Source organism: Carassius gibelio, chromosome B17, assembly GCF_023724105.1.
Source record: "Carassius gibelio isolate Cgi1373 ecotype wild population from Czech Republic chromosome B17, carGib1.2-hapl.c, whole genome shotgun sequence".
NCBI lineage: Eukaryota > Metazoa > Chordata > Actinopteri > Cypriniformes > Cyprinidae > Carassius > Carassius gibelio.
In genome coordinates, this window is record NC_068412.1 from 24,964,777 (window position 1) to 24,984,476 (window position 19,700).

Sequence of the window (19,700 nt, forward strand, 5' to 3'; positions counted from 1 at the left end):
TGCCAAAACACACTTAACAGATGATTTAGGATATTCAAAAAGCATGAACGTTCCTCCAGACGGTCAGCGGCCCTCCTGCCGAGCGCGATGAAAGCAGAGCGTGCAAAAGGTTGAGGAACCTTCAAAGGGCTCTGCAGAGACTGATCGGCCCAGATGAATACTACATGACATAAAAATGCGCTCGAAATGTGGCGCCTGTACATTGAGAGGAGGAACTTAACCTGAAAAGTAGAGTGAAATGTGTAAGACTGTCAAACGACCTGAGATTCTGTGCCTCCTGAGCGATACGAGGCTTGTTTGGAAGACACACGCTCGCCTAACCGTCTGGCAGAGGGAAGCGGTTCTTCATGGACAGTTATGAGAAGAAGCACTAGCATGGATAATCTTGCCTGTCACACTGCTGTCCCATTACGCTGAAGTGCTGCAGTGAACACATTACACCAGCTTTGGCACGTAACACAGTGTGCTCTCAGGATGTCATTGACCAATGATCAATGAGTCCCGCTAAAGCATGTAAGGACACTGAATCTTGCTCTTTAAGAACCATCCTCTAGTTTTTGGCACTGTTGGGTTGCTGCACAGATTGATTGGATGGATTTCAGAGTAGATACTCACGGTCTAAATGGCTTTGCCGAATGCCTTCCACGTCCTCTGCATGAATGAAGTGATAACATCTCTTTCCTACGATGTCGACAGGTGTCAGGTCCATGTAGTCGCTGATTCTAGAAGGGGATAATTTCAGCATAAAAATCAAAATTGACACCCCCCCCCCGAACTATTTTTAAACCATTTTGCAGTTCAGTTCAGTGTTTCATCTGTTTTTTTTGCATTGAAAATCATATGGACAAAGGGTTGCAGTTGGCATTTCATGATGACTTTGATGTTAAAATGTAATATCTTTAGCAACAGCCGAGAAAATTGTATTATTAAATTGCTGTTCTGATCCAATGAAGCTACACTAAAATAAATTGGTGTAGGATTTACTTTAAAAAATGTTCATTTAGAAATTGCTGGTAAATTTGACAAATCATTAAACAGTAGAAAAACTGAAATAGTAGTTCCTTGTAAAACATACTCCAATTATCTTTTTCTTAAATGTACAAAATACATATAAAATCAATTTGATAATGTAATGTCATACCAATATGGAAAGCTGAGCGGCCCACCAAAAAGAAACCAATCAGATCTTACTGTGGGATATTACCTCTTTCCAGTGAATGACATTAAAATAGGACAAAGACCTGATTGGTTTCTAGTCAACCTCACTGATAAGGAGATTCTGATTCCCCAGCCCTTCTGTAAGCTAAATATATATTGCACCAGATTTTGTTCATTAAAAAGGTTTCCATCTGTGATGGCAAGCTGTCAGCCTGTTTTCATTATAGACGTAATATTTTCTGACCTACTGTAGCTCTACCAACTGATTGCTGAATCTAAAAGCAATTATCACAGAAGTATTGAAAATTTGATCAAAACAGGTGGTTAAAACCATATGAGATGCCTTTAAGTTGGGCAAATACTGTTAACGGCGCATTTCGAGACATTAGTCGACGCTAACCTCTGTGCAGTCCTTCTCTACACGGATCAGAGACCATGGCCAGTATATATAAAAAAGGCCAAGCGATTTCTATCCACCTTCATTTTAAAGCAGGGTTTTGCTGTGATGATAACTCCGCTATAGACTTGGCCCGATTCCATTCTCTCATAAATATGTTAAGTGCAGGGGAGTGGTAAAAATTTTAGCAGACACTGGGATGACTTCAATCCCAGAGATATAAATAAAACTAATATGATATTTCCTTTCAAGCCAGGCCAAATGAAGATGTTCTCATTTTATGGGGCAGCAGTGGAACCACAGATGTTTTGTAAGTGCAAAAGAGGGTTTTTTCTTGGCCGGCTTTTCAAACGAGCGATAGATGTTGAAACAAGGTCATTCTGGGATTGCGTTTAAGCAGAACTCATCACTATCAGCTCCATAATGAACTGCACATGAACATTACTGTGTGGCTGATTGTCCTCTCTTGCAAAACATATTTTCACCCGCTGATCCTTCAGTTCTACAATAATGTCACATTTGAACTCTTAAGCAGCCGAAATTGAAATTCTTCGTTTATCACTTTTGGGCAGATAAAAAAATCTCTTACATCAAACTGCTCACAACACTAGAATTTTATTAAATAGTGCATATAAGCTTTGCAAAATAAGATCTTAGAGATTAACATTAGGCATAAATCATTACCCATATTTCTATAATAATATATAATATAAAGAGTGTTACCTATTTTCACAGTAGACGATGTTGAGATCCATGTTGACCCGTGTAACAAACATCTGGCAGTCGATCCGAACCTCATTGATGGTTGGCGGAGGAAGTGCGTGTGCCACCACAACCATTCCCATGATTTGATTGGGTACTGAACGACTGTGTGTTAATGCCATTCTTATCCGCAGCCTGCCGGTAATGTGGATAACCTTGAAGAGGACACAAAGCGGAAAATTAAAAATCGATCAGATGCAATTGTCTTCTGAATTACATTCACATCCTTTAGTAAAGAATCCAACCACAGTATAAATATAACAGAAAATAAACCAGATGAAGTCATGTAAGATGACTACTGAGCTCTTTGATAATCCATTATGTACTTTGCATACTAGTGTACTACACTTGACCAAGATCCAAACCAAGATTCTCAGCTTCTTGTACCCATTATGTACATGCTCATGAAATATTAAAAACACAAAAAGCACCATTTCCAGCTGAAATAATCGAGAGATAACACAAGCAGAGGAACTAATTACTTTTTCGCTGGCTTTAAAGTTTGCAATGCTTTAAAGTCTTTTGTAGCCCATTTTGCCCAGAGGATGCATTGACTAGATCGGCAACGATGTTCTTTTTTGGATCCATCCATTTTAATCACCCAGGGAAACCTGGAGGGGATTGTTTTTGTAGTGTTTTAAACTTCTGACACTATCCTTTCATTGGTTCACCTCAGAGATCGGCGAGATGCTATTAGCATCATTCACATAGACAGTCGCGGCCCCGAAGTCACCGAGTGCTCAGGCCGATGGGGCTCTTTGATGCTTTGTACGTTTCCGCTGAGGGACAAGCAAATGCAAACCCCAGGAACGATGGACTGCCACAGTCACTAAAAAAGAGTGACTCTCCTGGAGTAGAGTTGAGAGTTTGATTGAATTTTCACAGGATTCAAAAGCCATCTCAAATCAGGGGCCAATTAAAGGTGACTGGAAAGTTCAATGATGTCACATTCAGTCAGGAAATCACATTTTTAAGCAGAGTTTACTTTGGCCTTAAATTTTAACAATCAAAATGCTTGATATTTTCTTTCTCTAAGTATACCTTGAATTAGTAGTTGAGTAGCTGACAAATTATATGACTTTTTTTAATTTAGATTTTAGGTTAAAATTGATATGAATATATAGGTTAAAGATCACCATTTCTACTAGTATTTGTGACCCTAGTCCATGAAACCAGTCTTGAGTCACTCAAGTATATTTGTAGCAATAGCCAACAATACATTGTATGGGTCAAAATGATAGATTTTTCTTTTATTCCAAAAATCATTAAAATATTAAATCAAGATACTTTGTAAATTTCCAACCAATATATATATCAAAACATATTTTTTGATTAGTAATATGCATTGTTAAGGACTTCATATGGACAACTTTAAAAATGATTTCTCAGTATTTCTTTTTTTTTTTTTTGCAGCCTTAGATTCCAGATTTTCAAACAGTTGCATTTTGGCCCCATATTGTCCGATTCTAATAAACCATACATCAATGGAAAGATTATTTATTCAGCTTTCAGATGAAGTATTAATCTTAATTTCACAGAATAGACTGGTTTGGACCAGGGTCACATTTTACTCCTAGCTGTTTCATAAGCCACTGAAATAGTCTTAAATTTTTCAAAGCAAAAACATCTAATGTAATCTTTCAATTAAAATCAAGCCATTAAAACAACTTTCTGAATAGGTATTCTTGGAGAAATGAGACTGAGAGGTGGCAAAATGTGTGTTTCTAGTCTTCGATCAGTGGTTTATCGCGACACGAGCGTGCATCAGACAGAAACACCGGCAGTCACAAACACCCTTGATGCAGCTGTTGCCAAGCTTCAGTAAGACATCACACCATGCCGCGATCAGAAGGTGATGTCCAATTATATCCAATATTTAACCCATACACGAATTCTCACAAACAGAGCGGCACACCAGAGAGTGGCAGCCCACGCAAAACACACATCGCCTTCACAATACACATCCATCTCGACATACGTACAACACTGGGTCTTTCAATAAATAAACACTGAGCCACATTAAAAGAATACAGAATGGAAATGATTCCACTGAAGCCCAAAGCGAGGGGCATCAAAAAGTTAGTTGGAAAATACAACTTTTGAAGTAATTGCCACAAAGAGAAACTCGCCGGTGAATTGCTGCAGGAGTGCTCTTGGCAAGAACATCATAAGCTCTGGCAAAACATTAAATATGCTCAGGCTGCTAAATGCAAACTGACATGGCAAGGGTTCACCGTGGCCGCAGCGAGAGGCAGCCGCATAGCATATCTCAATTTAATACAAGCCAACATAACAAAGGGATCAATTTTTATAATTCATGGTTCAGCACACAATGCTCTCTCTCTCTCTCTCCACCCCTCTCCCATCACTGTGTCGGTGAATATAGAATAGGTATACATAAGAAATAAGATTCATCTGTTCCTAAGGATTCTCTGGAGTGCTTTTGAAATGCGATACGGCACAAGTAATGATAGAGAGCTTTTACATGAGTGCATTAACTGAGCTGGGGCCGAGACGCCTTGGCAAAAAAAAAAAGAAAAGACTGGTTTAAGCTGAAGAAGAATTCACTTTGATTTGACCTCCAGAGTGAAGAGGAGATATAAACAGCCATGATGTGTGCCGCGCTTCGCTTCCCGCCGCCTCGCACCTATCACCTAATGCAGGCGCATCGTATGCAAAATTCATACTTTTGTATTATGTAACAACACAAATATTGACTTAATTTGGAGTAAATGCAATAAGAAGTGTCCTTGTCTGGCCGGTAATATATGCGAATGTGCATGCGTGAATATTTATGCTATGGGTTAGTGCGCTCCCCGACTTCACGCTTATTTGCATCAAATCTGCGTCCAGATGGATGCAGCAGGGGTTTGGATCGTTCACTCAAAGACACATCCAAACAATCATCCACTCCTCTGTTTACAATTCGATTGATACTAAATGTACATCATTCTGTGATCCGTCGTATCAGTGGTATTGTCTATGATTGCAAAAAGCGCATAGTACACAAATATAAATTGTGACAGAATACATTACTGTTCAAAGTTTGGGGTTTGTAATGTTTTTTGGAATATCAAGTCACTAATGCTCACCAAAGCTGCATTTAATACAGTAAAATAATACGGTAAAAACAGTAATTTTGTGAAACGTTATTACCATTTAAAATAGCCGTTTGTTTTTATTTGAATATGTTTTAAATTTAAATTTATTCTTGTGATGCAAAGCTGAATTTTCAGCATCATTACTCCAGTCTTCAGTGTCACATGATCTCTCAGAAATCATTATAATATGATGATTTGTTGCTCAGGAATAATTTCTTATCATTATCAATGTTGCAAAACAGTTCTGCTTCATGTTTTTTTGTGAAATCTGTGATGCATTATTTTTCAGGATTGTTTGATGACTACAATAGAAAAGCATTTATTTGAAATAATACAAATTCTCAGATTTTATAAAAAATATCTTAATATGTAGTGCGAAGATAAATGAAGGTCTTACAGGGTTGGAACGACATGAGGGTTAGGAGTAATTAATGACGGAATTTTCATCTTTGGGCAAACTAACCCTTTAAAGTATTGTTGAAAGTAAAATACAATTTCAGTGTATTTAAAAAAAGTAGATTTTGCAATGAGACGAAGCAAGAAAATACTTCTGTTAATTAGTTAAGTGTGCACAGCTATTGCTTGATTCAGATGATTTTAAAACTGACACAAATATAATTCTGTCATTAACTATGATACAAGACTGAAGTGAGTTTTCATTTCTTTTAGAACATGCTAACAATCATCCGGTCCAAGTCTTACCTTGTATCCAGAGGACTTGATGTGGACGCCTCTCTTGGTGAGTGTGGATTTCATTCGGATGAAGAAGGAACGTTCTAGAGTGTTATCCGGCGACAGGAGACTAGGGCTGTTCGACTCCACTGCAGAAACAAGCAAACAAACATCCCATTACAACAACTCACAGAGACAGCAAGATATCAGACTGCTTTAGTGAGTATGATGTGTAATATCTTCTCATTGAGTTTCTATCATCTCTAGGTAGACAGTTAATGAAACAGCACAACCTGATAAGGGGGAAGGCACTAATCAAACTTTGACAATGTTTTAATTGTATTTACTAATAGCATGAAGCGGAGCCTTGGCAAACATGATAATTGCTTTAAACTCTACATGGCAAATGAATAAACCTCACCAGCATGGTGGTAGATGTATTTGTCTCCATAGGAAATGGGAAAATTAAGCAGAGCGTAATTTAACAATCTTGGTTTAGTAAAAACAGTACTCACTTTTGCTTCAGAATTTTTTTTACAATACATCATTTTCAATGACAGTGAACAAACTAATGTATTTTTTATACTATAATACATCTCTAACCAGATGAGAATAAAAAAAATAAATAAATAAAAGATTTCAAGCCTTGATCTTAATACAAGGACACCTGATGAACAAAGAAGGTTCTGCTAATTTGCTGTAACACGCTTGATTAGAGCCAAATTAACTGCACATCTGAACTTCAACATGTTACAAACAGCCACCAGAAGAGGTTTAGTGCAAGAACAGGACAGTATGAGAGCCAAAACTGCTAACAAAACATTCGTCCATCTAAACACTGATGTAGCATATCTTTATTAGGGATCAAATTGTTATTTGTGATGGAAATTATGCAATTATTACAGTCATAATTTGTGAAATTTTTTACACAATAATTAATGACATTCGTATATTTATTTGACTGCAATCAGAGTAGTTCATTTCACCAATACAATTACATTTTCAAAGTTTAAGACTGAAAGTCTGGACAATGCATTTAAAAAGTGATCAAAATAAATAAGGCACGAAAAAAATTCTAGGAAAATTAAGTGAACATTATATAATAACAAGAAAAGAAAAAAACAGATTCAATCAAACCCCTGGGACATAAAAGTATAGAATAGAATATAGAATAATTTTGGGTTTAGACTGCTGTATTTCCCTGTTTCTCTCTCTCTTGCCCTTTTTTTCTCGTCCCTCTTTCTTTCGGAGAACATGAATTAAATGTCATTTAAAATCCAACTAGTCCTTTATCACTCTGGGGAAAAGGCAGAGCCATGTTATATTTAGTCATTTCATTTCTTCTGATTAAATATGAATTACTATGAAATTTTTCTCATCATCTAACACACAGGAATATGCCAACAGTTTTTTAATACACTATATAAGCACAAACTTCAGCTCTAAGAGTTTAATTCGCCTCTCTAATCCAATCACATCAACCTTATTTCTCTTATCAGAGATTCCCATTTTGAATTAAATGAGCTCATTAGTTTTAATCAAAGGCAGAGAGATCAAAACTTGCACTTAAATGCTTTAGATCAGAGCTGTCAGTCAAGCGTAGAGTTCTATTTGACTAAAACACAAGATCAGAGGCCGTTGCAACTCGCCGTTTTCATTAAGAATGAGACGGGCTTTAAGATACGCCGTCCTTTTTTGACATGTGCGGTGCTCGGACGGAGAGAGGTCATTTACCACGTGCCCTCCGCGACCTTGCTTTGCTGTTAATGACAGGAAGATGAATTCTACAGTAAAACCTTTGCGCTCCTGCCTGAACAATACACTGAATTTTTTGGATTTCCCTCATGCTACTGAACAATAACAATGAATGGGAATCCTGCCTGCTTTACTTTTCGTGGAGATGAATAAACTATCACAATAAGTACAATAAGTCGATAACACAGTCAAACGTATACCGTATTTTTCGAACTATAAGTCTCACCTGAGTATAAGTTGCATCAGTCCAAAAATACGTCATGATGAGGAAAAAAAACATATATAAGTTGCACTGGACTATAAGTCGCATTTATTTAGAACCAAGAACCAAGAGAAATCATTACCGTTTCCAGCCACGAGAGGGCGCTCTATGTCTTCAGTGTAGACTACAGGAGCACTGAGCAGCATAGAGCGCCCTCTCGCGGCTGGAGACGGTAATGATTTCTCTTGGTTCATGTCAAATTAATTTTGATAAATAAGTTGCACCTGACTATAAGTCGCAGGACCAGCCAAACTATGAAAAAAAGTGTGACTTATAGTCTGGAAAATACGGTATATGTTACTAGAGTAGTAGATTACAGCAGTATCCATATAAATTATACAGCTCAACTCACATTCCCATGAATAAGATGGCAGGTAAATATTTGTCACAAAACATATTACCATTAGAATCAATGATCCTCAACATTTCAAACTGATTTCTGTTTAAAAATAACCCAGTGAACATGCACTGCTTACATGTCTATGATTGAGCGCATCATTTGAAAAGCATTGTGTTAATGTTAAATATCTGATCAACTTTATAAGGGAAAAACAATAGACAAATATCTACTCAATGTTGTTTTACTATTGTTTTATATAAGAAAAAAAAGACAATGATCCTAAAATGTAAATCTTAAACATAAATGTACACAACAAATACAAATTTCAGTGTCTGATAGATTGTCTTGCAGTGTAAAATGTTGCATTAAAAAGTCTGTGAATACACCGTGTGCAAAGAAGATTTGTGTCAAAACCCCTGTTGTTCTGCACATGTATGAGCTTCCAGCACTTCAGTGTTTGCAGTCCAGCAGAAAGCCCAGCGGCGGGCAGATCTGCTAAATCATCAATATCAGCCAATCCATGAGATTAAGGGATTCTGCTGCGTGTCGAGAGAGTCTTATATGTTCGACTTAAACCAACATCCCCACAATGCACCTGTGTTCCAGCAGCAGCACAACACTCCACATGCTTCAACTTTTGTTTTTGTGCTGTGTATATCAACTCCCTTGCAACTGACACAATAACACAGAAAACCATTCAAATCTAGAAAATTCCTCAGACATCTTTCCTCGTGGAAGGGAGTAGTTTTGTGGAGTTTAAAAATAAAACCAGCTATGATGCTTTCAAATCGGCTCCTCATATAAAACTGACAATATCAGACATGACTTTTTAAAAGGAAAATATTATTTATGTGGGACGGAGGTGAATTTATGATCTGAAAGGCCTTGGGATTAATTTTCTTGATGAAACCTTTGAGAATGAATGTGTCTGGGAGTAAATGATGAGATTTTGAAAGTATTACACTCCTCGCCGAGAGTGTTGACCATCAATAACCAGCTGGCAGGTCTGGAGGTCCTCGTCCTCACGGTACACAGCCTGCATGTTCACTACACGCTCAGCAAATTACTTATAGGCTTGTAGGAAAGCTTGAGTACTCCGGCTAATATTCCTCAATTTACATTTATATAAATATTAGTACCAATCCAGGACGTCAGGTGTTTACTGTACAAATAAATCAGGATTAAGCATGCGGGCTGCTGGTCTCTCAAGCTTTACCACCATTTCAAGAATGATGTGAGGAACAGGGTCGTCCTGGTCCGAGTCTGACAGATGAAGGCTTCGCTCTGTATGGTAGTAATAATGTATAACTCAAACAGATTGATCCATATTGAGATGTGGCTGGTGGTGTTTTTACATTTGGACATTGCTGTTACTTCATACTTGTCAAAAATGAGGCGGTTCTTTCTGCTTACGTCATGCATGACCTTTCTAAAATGCATATTTCACACTAGACATTGTGCATCAAACTGAGCTGGACCAAGGCGGGCATTTGTGGTTAAAAGGATATAATTATTCAATTATTTTCTGAAAATGACTTATTGTGGTGGTAAAGAAGACCCTTATTTGTTGAAGCTGCTTAAATATGGACCGTCATGGATTTTGGACGATCGAAAATGGCATATGGTGAAGAACATACATTTGGACTAGATGGAAATAAAATCCTGGAATATTTTCCTCCGATACCTTCATTTCTCTTCGGCTGAAGAAAGAGAGATATATAATTCTTGGACTGGGAGTGAGAAAAAGAAATGGGAAATTAAATTTTTGGGTGAACTATTCCAAGTCCTAATGATAATCTAACAGATGTGCAAAGTGCAAAGTGATTTTTCAAATCGGTTGGTAAATAATTTCGAGTTTCTGTGATGCACTGCTTCGAGACAGCACTCACGATGCATTATACACAAGCCACTGTTACAGACACTTAAATCTGTGATCAATATTTAATCCTACAATAATGAAAGAGGTTTCCCCGGTAAGAAGAGCTCGGACGCGGGTCTGAGATGTCACCACGCTGAACTGGGAAACAAATGACACTTAAGCTAAAGTAAACGCATGCAATCTCTGCAGAAAACAATGAAATATGTTTGGGGAAAAACAGCCTGAAGAATCCAGACCAGACTGGATTTGAAATCCAATCTTGAGGAAAAATCATGCAAAAAATTAATAAATGAAGAACGAAATCAATTATATGCACACACACAAAAAAAAACAACAACCACAAAACAGAGGCCATATGTGCTCTACAACAGGAAAAGGAAACGCATAAGGAAGCATACAGGCGCAGAACTGCCCTCATGATGAATGGGGTGCAGTAAAACTTTACATTGTACTATTTGTCTTTTGAATAATCCATGCCAGAGATGGTCCCAGACTTCACTGAATAAGAGCTTGTTTCTTCTCTCTTTCATCCGCAAATAAACTTCAAATACACTGTGAGTTCCTACAGTAAGTCAGGTGTGAAGGTTTGTCAGCACTCGCATTGCCTTGTCTGTTTTCTGATTGCTTTATGAGGAATCAAATGCATATTGGGACGCTACAGCTGTATATCGCCACTGCAGTTTCTCTTTAGAGGCAGATTAAAAACCAGAAGCTCCAGACGTGGATCACTGGATCATGAAAAGCACCTGTGACAACAATAAAAACAGCCTCTTCTCAAGCTGTGCTAAGCAGTTCTGTTTGTGATGTTTTACATGGCTTGATATGGATGGCTGCAGATTAAAACTAGATTTCTGAGTTGTGCTTGTTTGAAGACTCAGGTGGTAAAAAGAGCTCATCCCCAAGTCTCTGTGATATTCTGCTCTCTAGATATGGCTCGGGTCTATGAGTCTATGAAATTGTTTGCCAGTTTTGTTGGAAGAAGTCCACTGCATAAACATTGCTGGACTAGTTATGTTAAATAACTGTAACATTTTAGGTATGAGCTTTAGCAAGCACCACAAATAAACCTTTTGCAGCTTATGGGCCCTATCATACACCCGGCACAACGCAAGTGTTTTTGCTAGTTTCAGCCAGACGCAGTTCTCAATTTCTCCTCCTGCACCACATTGTTTGAATAGCAAATGCATTTGCGTCCATTTGTACACCCATGGGTGTGCCGTCTAAAAAAGAGGCGTGTTCAGGCACACTGTTGGCATGTTGCTATTTTGAGGAACTGACCTGGTCGAAAGTCTAAAGTCAATGGCGTAATATAATTTTTTTTGTTTTTTAAAGAGCCGTTAGTAGAAAATGGGCCTCTGGGTCGGGTCCACAACGTGCGTTCCCTTTGCTTATTACACACAAACATGCCAAATACTAAATTGGATTAGCGTGTAAAAGAGGAGACACATTCAGTCTGTGTGCTTTCAAATTTCACCGTTTATATAGCGAATCTGCCATGGCACGAGCACAACTCGCTCTTAAAGGGGATGGGAGATGAGACTCTGATTGGTTGATTGCATGTTATGCCCAAAAACACACCCATTACTCATTAAGAGAATAGGGACAACCCATTTAGACCACACAACGGGAGCGCAGAACGTTTTTCCCATCGTTATACTAGCAAAAGTGGATTCGGAAAAGCCCTAACTACACCTGCGCCGTGCGCTTTAGAACATGTGCTTAGATCGTCAAAATAGATTACTAAATGTTCATTGGGAACTGGATTATTGTTGTGCTCTAAAACTAAAATGAAAATTATAACAAATTTTAATAAAAAAAAAAAAGTTTTGAATTTGACAAACAAAAAGATCTTGCCTATATTTAAACAATTAATATTCATAAATCCTCAATGAATTCCTAAATGACAAACTAAAAATGAAACAAGAAAAAATAAATGTACCTGGGAAATAACCTAGCATAAGCATTTTTAAACAAATAAGCAAAATTTAAATAAGCAAATTTTTTAGCTTATTTTATGGGGAAAATAAATAGAAAACACTGCATTATAATAACCTTGAAATAAAATTAATTCAAATTATATTAATGCATTTCAGAGATCCTCTATTTGATCTGAGCCCCTGAAAGAGAAAAACGAGAAACAAGCTGTAGAGGGGAGAACAGGTGAAGACCAGTGCGTCTGGACTCCTGGAAGACGAGAGGAAAGGTCATGGAGTGAAAGATCGTCTCAACAATGAACATGGTCCATTCCAGCAGGCACATATGGAAGGAGTTTGGGAGAAGATCGTTGAGGTCACAGGAACATCGCAAAAAATGCATGGGGGAAATCACCAGAATACAAATGAATGGACTGGTCATGGAGCAACATATCATCTAGTAAACTAACCAACAGATTGAGGAGATGTGGCAGAACTGCCATTAGAATGATACAAGGAGAAGTGGTCTGTTTAAGCAGAGGGAAATGAAGCTCCTGCCAGATGTCCCGGAACTCATTAGCAGCTAAAGGTGCAGGTGTCAGTGGCCTATGGCTCTGTGAATCCCATCAGCCTGACCCCTGAGCTCTACACACTAAAAAGGCAAGTACACAGTCGTCAGGAGGGAGCAGACAGTCTGACAGCTACACGTCACCTGACCGACTCTCTCAGAGTTACACCCAATCAGATCATGTGCTATCGCTAAGATACTCAAAGAGAAACTGATTGCAGGAAGTCTTGAAGAGTTAAAGAACAAACTAAAAATAAGCAGATTTTTACCTTTTCTGAAGAAAACTTACATCCACAGTTCTATGCTTTTGTTTGTGTTTGCTATGCAGTTACTATGGGGTTCTCAGTGCTTTTAGCAGGTTGCTATAGTTTTAGCACATTGCTATGGTGTTCTGGGTGTTTAGCATGTTGCTATGGTGTTGCTATGATGTTCTGAGTGTTTTGGCACATTGCTATGGTTTTCTGATTCTTTTAGGCTGCATCTGAAAGCCTAGGCAGCTGACTTTCTGCCTCACTGCCTTATGAGGTAACAGTTTCATGATTTACAACAATTTTAATGATAACTAAACAAATATAAACATTTTATAATACTGATTTCTTACTAGATATAAGATCAAAATTGCAAAAAGTTTGTCAGAAACATACATTTACACACAAACTGACAACCAAACACAACTTTCAGAAACCATCTTTGTTTATTTTTTTTTCTCAACCATCATGGAATGGAACGCACAGGATTGTAGGATAGGTAGCATTTAAGAGCTTTCGGACGCAGCCTTTTAGTTTGTTGTCATGGCGCTGCTATGGTGTTCTGAGTGTTTGTGGAACATTTCTATGGTGTTCTGAGAGTTTTAGTATGTTGCTATGGTGTTCTGAGTGTTTTAGTATTTTGTTATGGTGTTGCTATGATGTTCTGAGTGTTATGGTGTTGCTATGGTGTTCTGAGTGTTTTTAGTAAGTTGTTATGGTGTTGCTATGGCGTTCTGAGCATTTGTGGAACATTTCTATGGTGTTCTGAGAGTTTTAGTATGTTGTTATGGTGTTCTGAGTGTTTTAGTATTTTGTTATGGTGTTGCTATGATGTTCTGCGTGTTATGGTGTTGCTATGGTGTTCTGAGTGTTTTTAGTAAGTAGTTATGGTGTTGCTATGGTGTTCTGAGTGTTTCAGTATGTTGTTATGGTGTTGCTTTGGAGTTCTGAGTGTTTTTAGTAAGTTGTTATGGTGTTGCTGTGGTGTTCTGAGTGTTTTAGTATGTTGTTATGGTGTTGCTGTGGTGTTCTGAGTGTTTCAGTATGTTGTTATGGTGTTGCTATGGTGTTCTGAGTGTTTCAGTATGTTGTTATGGTGTTGCTGTGGTGTTCTGAGTGTTTTAGTATGTTGTTATGGTGTTGATGTGGTGTTCTGAGTGTTTCAGTATGTTGTTATGGTGTTGTTATGGTGTTCTGAGTGTTTTAGTATGTTGTTATGGTGTTGCTGTGGTGTTCTGAGTGTTTCAGTATGTTGTTATGGTGTTGTTATGGTGTTCTGAGTGTTTTCGTATGTAGTTATGGTGTTCTGAGTGTTTTAGTATGTTGTTATGGTGTTGTTATGGTGTTCTGAGTGTTTTAGTATTTTGTTATGGTGTTGCTATGATGTTCTGCGTGTTATGGTGTTGCTATGGTGTTCTGAGTGTTTTTAGTAAGTAGTTATGGTGTTGCTATGGTGTTCTGAGTGTTTCAGTATGTTGTTATGGTGTTGCTGTGGTGTTCTGAGTGTTTTAGTATGTTGTTATGGTGTTGCTGTGGTGTTCTGAGTGTTTTAGTATGTTGTTATGGTGTTGCTGTGGTGTTCTGAGTGTTTCAGTATGTTGTTATGGTGTTGCTATGGTGTTCTGAGTGTTTCAGTATGTTGTTATGGTGTTGCTGTGGTGTTCTGAGTGTTTTAGTATGTTGTTATGGTGTTGCTGTGGTGTTCTGAGTGTTTCAGTATGTTGTTATGGTGTTGTTATGGTGTTCTGAGTGTTTTAGTATGTTGTTATGGTGTTGCTGTGGTGTTCTGAGTGTTTCAGTATGTTGTTATGGTGTTGTTATGGTGTTCTGAGTGTTTTCGTATGTAGTTATGGTGTTCTGAGTGTTTTAGTATGTTGTTATGGTGTTGTTATGGTGTTCTGAGTGTTTTAGTATGTTGTTATGGTGTTGCTGTGGTGTTCTGAGTGTTTCAGTATGTTGTTATGGTGTTGTTATGGTGTTCTGAGTGTTTTCGTATGTAGTTATGGTGTTCTGAGTGTTTTAGTATGTTATTATGGTGTCGCTATGGTGTCGGAGTTTTTATGGCACATTGCTATAGAGTGATTTCTTCAAGTCTGTTCTGAAGTACTTAGGGTTCGTGGCTTGTTCAAATTCAAATTATGTGGTTTATTACAGTTCACAAAACAATGTTTGTAAGAAGGTACTACAATATGACAAGACTACATTTGAAGTATACATTTAGACTTTTTTTAACCACTGAGTAGGACATGATATGAGTCAGGTATGTGCTGTGCATGTGTATTTATGTGATGTGCTTCAATGCAAAACATTTTTTTTTCCAATTATGAATCTGGAGCTGTGGCTGAAACAAACTGTTTTCTGTGACACTGTAGTGGACAGTTCAAACCAAAGCTATAAAAGGTTTGATGTTTGCAGACGCTGAGGGACCACTGCCTTAAATTTCAAGTTCTATCGATTCGACACAGTTGTGCTCTCCTCTGAAGTCATCCGAGAGTCGTATTCTTCAGCAGTCTTTTTTCCCTGCTATACATCAATAACAGATTTACTCACAAACAGCGTTAAAAATTGATGTATGTAGCTTGAAAGGCTGAAAATATAAGTTATTTGTTTGTTTAAAAACACATAAGAGGAGAGATGCTAATACATATGCACACACAAACAAACAAATGTTTCGACGGAGACCCGTATGGTCTGTAAACATCTTTCTGGAGTTGAATCCTCAGCAGACCTTCAGGATATACCTCTATAGCCACCGTGGCGTAGATATGTGTGTAATATCCCTGTTTCCATAGCAACCCCATTTTGACATTCACTATAATATGTAGCTGACATCCATTCACACAATGCAACAATATCTCTCTGCTAAAGAGGCAAAGCAACAGCAAAACACAAGACCTGAACCTTTAAAACCTACACCACGGCGCCATATAAATGTATGAAATATATAAAATAGAGTTTATGTGGGATATGAAATGTAGGAGTGAAAGGTATGACCAAACATAATATATTTCACATTATCTTAACAGTATATATCAATATATATCAATATATCAATATATATATATCAATATATATATATATATATATATATATATATATTTCACTTTTCACTTTCACTTTCACTTTCATATATATATATATATATATATATATATATATATATATATATATATATATATATATATATATATATATATATATATGTATATATATATATATATATTTACATGTATTTTAAATGCAGCCCATTACTCTGTTTGCGTGTGTACTGTATGTATATAATGCTGTATTTTTTATTCATAATTAATACTTTTTAGATTTTATACAAAATAATTTAATATTTTTGATAATCGAAAAATAATAATTATTAAATTACAAATTTAAAACATTTAATCTTATATTATTATTATTTTAAAATGTGGTACTTTATGAACTTGGTTTTATGTAAATGAATGTTTATGTTTTAAATAATATTTTCAGATTCTTTACAAATGAAAAGTACTTTATTATCATTTTTATTTATTTAATCTATTAAACTTGTTAAACTTGACAATGATGCAAAACAGCTTCATATATAACAATTTGAGTTAAAACAACTTAAAACTAAAATATTATATTATTTTATTAAAATATTATAAATATAACATAATAAATAGCTAATATATGGTATATTTGGAATGGTAGAGCAGAATCCCTACTGGTTTCTACACCACCCAATCCTACAACACTGTCAAAATAAAGAATCTACTTAAACAAGATGCCAAAATATGCAATTCAAGACTAAGCTAATGCAACACGCAACGGAACAACTTTTCTGCGAAAGCAGTAAATATCTTGTCAGGACAGGCCCTGTGTGTCAAGCACGCAGAGGTTTAATTGCAGCCTTGATGAAGTTGTGCATTTATCACTCAATGACGACATGACACCGCAGTGATAACCATAAACACAGGATATCAATTAGATGCTGTTAACACTGTTTTAATTATTCCTTCATCTGAAAAAGTCAAGCAATAATCAAATTTGGGCTTGTAAATGAATTTCAAAGTGCTGTAATTGAAGCACTCTTTTCCCCTCAAATGAACGTACACATGTAGGCGTAGTTGTTCGTTTTAAAGAGCAAATCAAAAATGGATGTAGGGTCGTGTTTACCTGTGGTAATGGATTGCATGAATTTCACCACCACAAATGAAGAGAGAACACAACAACTTTAGGATTATTCTATTAACCGAAAAGTGCAATGTGAATTTAAAACACTTTCAAATGGGGTCACATAATGCATTTATTGTTATTCATTTATTTATCTCACGCTGAGGGCCATTTATAATGTTAGTAAAGTTTTTGCACCACAAATGCATAGTAGTTAGTTTCTTCTTAACCACCTGTCTGACCTCAAATATAGAAATAGTTAATTTTCTTTGGTGCCATGTCTTTTAGAAACATTCCTTTACATGTGAAATAAGCGACAAAGACTGGAGTTTTTAGCAAAATTGAAATCAACATATATACACATGTCAGCAGAAGCTATGCCAATCACACAAACCTTGACCTTCTGTGTGTGACACATGAATATTGAAACACAAGCTGCCAAATATTACACTGTATGACGTAAAAAATGTGTACGTAGCAGTTTCCACAGAGTGTGGTGACATTACAGTATGATTTTATGATTACAGCTGGAGGGAAGGTGAATTCTGTGTTTGCAGACAGTATTATTGACACCAAACAACCAGCTACTATAAAAAGCAAATATATATAAAAAAAGAAGAAATAAGATTAAAAATGAGTATCAAATGCAAACATCTCTCAATATTTAAAGCTATATAAAAGTGGGTGATTTTAAAATACATACATTCATTAGTGTGCATTAACTTGTCATCAATTCAGTGCTTCTTTCAAGGTGCATTGTGGGATTTTGCCACCTGAAGATGATTTTATTGTCCATTCTGTGTTCATCACCACATGTTTTTGGATCTTCTCATTGCAGGACAGAAGAAGTGGTCAGATAACCTCTGCCCTCTGCTACAGCTTCATCCACTGGGTCTCTGCAGGGAAGGCTGGGATACTGCACTCATCTATTATTAATATGGTAATGAGGGTGAACCGGTGACAAGCCGGGCAGTTTTTATCAGTCTTGGGGTTGGATTGGTCCCTGTGTTCTGGAAGAAATCTGCTCACCCACCTCGGGAGTGCAGTCAACACCAGAGAAACCCAAACCGGCTACAAAACCCACGCTCTCTGTCTGCCACAGTGAACCACTGGAAGTGTGTTAATTCTCCAGGCGGACGCTGCTTTTCAAATCACACAGAACATAGCCACGGATGAAACCATGTGAGAGAGCGCGAGAAGTTGAACACGGTAAGTGTCGTCTGGAGTGAAGGATTCTGCGGTGAACAGGTGTTGCAGTAATAATACTTGTCACAAAGACAATTTCAGTCAAAACTAATGAGTTGTGAACCCAGGGGATTGTTCACATCAGAGCAGCACATGGCAGTGTGTTCAACCTATAACAGCCTCTAAAACCAGACTCAATCCTTGCTGCTTTAATTAATCAAAAATAATGTAGACTGTCAGTTTAAAGGGGTCATCGGATTCCCATTTTTCACAAGTTGATATGATTCTTTAGGGTCTTAATGAAAAGACTATAATACAGTTTGGTTAAAATGTCTCAATGGTAGTGTAAAGAACACCTTTTTTACCCTGTCAAAAACAGCTCTTTTCAGAGCAAGCCGTATTGTTGCATGCCGCTTTAAATGCAATGAGCGCTGCTCTTCCGTGGGGTGATGCGCAGTTCTCTGAGAAACTTGTTTACTTAGCCACATTTAGCCGCATTCATCAGGAAACCTGCTAACCAGGAAAGACGATTTACAAAGATTCATAAAAAAACCTAATGCTCACTTTCTTCTGGGGGTGAAGGTGGATCACGAATGATTCGCTCAAACATAGGCTCATTTAGGTAGAATGGGGGTGCATTTCCTTCAGAAAGAAACGTAATCCACTGCGTCTTCAGCGACTCAGGTGTCAGGAGTAAATGAAAACTGCTATGATCATTATTACATCCAACAACACTTCAGTCGCTAATGACAGCTCACTGAGGGCGGGTCTAAGGTAAAACGCCAGTGTCAATCAAACAATCGTGGGAGGGGCCTGGGTCTGTGCGACGTCACACAAACAAGAAGCTGAGAATGGCTTGATTTGAAAAGGGGAAAGATTTTAGTAGATAAATTTATGTACATTTATTTTTATCATTATAGGGTGGTTGTGTACACACACTGCCATCACACACTTCTCTTAAAAAGTATAAAGTGCGCATCCGATGACCCCTTTAAAGCCAAAATTACCTGATTTATCTATATATAGATCAATGAGTTGGTCAATATATGAAAATTTTAATTTATGTATTAGCTTTCTCTTGTGTCACTTCCAAATTCTATAGATAACATCAAACATTTCTGGGAAATTATTGCACTGTCCAAAAGATTGGGGCAGTATGTTGTTTTCTAAAAGAAATTAATACTTTTAATTACATTTTAAAATATATTCAAATAAGAAAACTGTTCTTTTAAAATGTAATAATATTTTACAATATTACTGTATTTTTTGATGACATAAATGCAGACTTGGTGAGAATCTTCTTTCAAAGACGGG

At 37.0% G+C, this 19,700-nt stretch overlaps 1 protein-coding gene across 4 annotated transcripts in view; it reads right to left on the reverse strand.

Annotated features, from left to right (window-relative positions):
• Positions 1 to 19,700, reverse strand: part of LOC127975938 (neuronal PAS domain-containing protein 3-like) — a 281,812-nt gene that overhangs the window by 11,441 nt on the left and 250,671 nt on the right. For all 4 annotated transcript variants that reach the window (XM_052579992.1, XM_052579991.1, XM_052579994.1 and 1 more), the window contains 3 exons: positions 6,121 to 6,239; positions 2,279 to 2,472; positions 616 to 722 (listed from right to left, as the gene is read on the reverse strand). In XM_052579992.1, the coding sequence (XP_052435952.1) occupies positions 616 to 722; positions 2,279 to 2,472; positions 6,121 to 6,239 (420 nt within the window). The remainder of the gene's footprint in view (positions 1 to 615; positions 723 to 2,278; positions 2,473 to 6,120; positions 6,240 to 19,700) is intronic.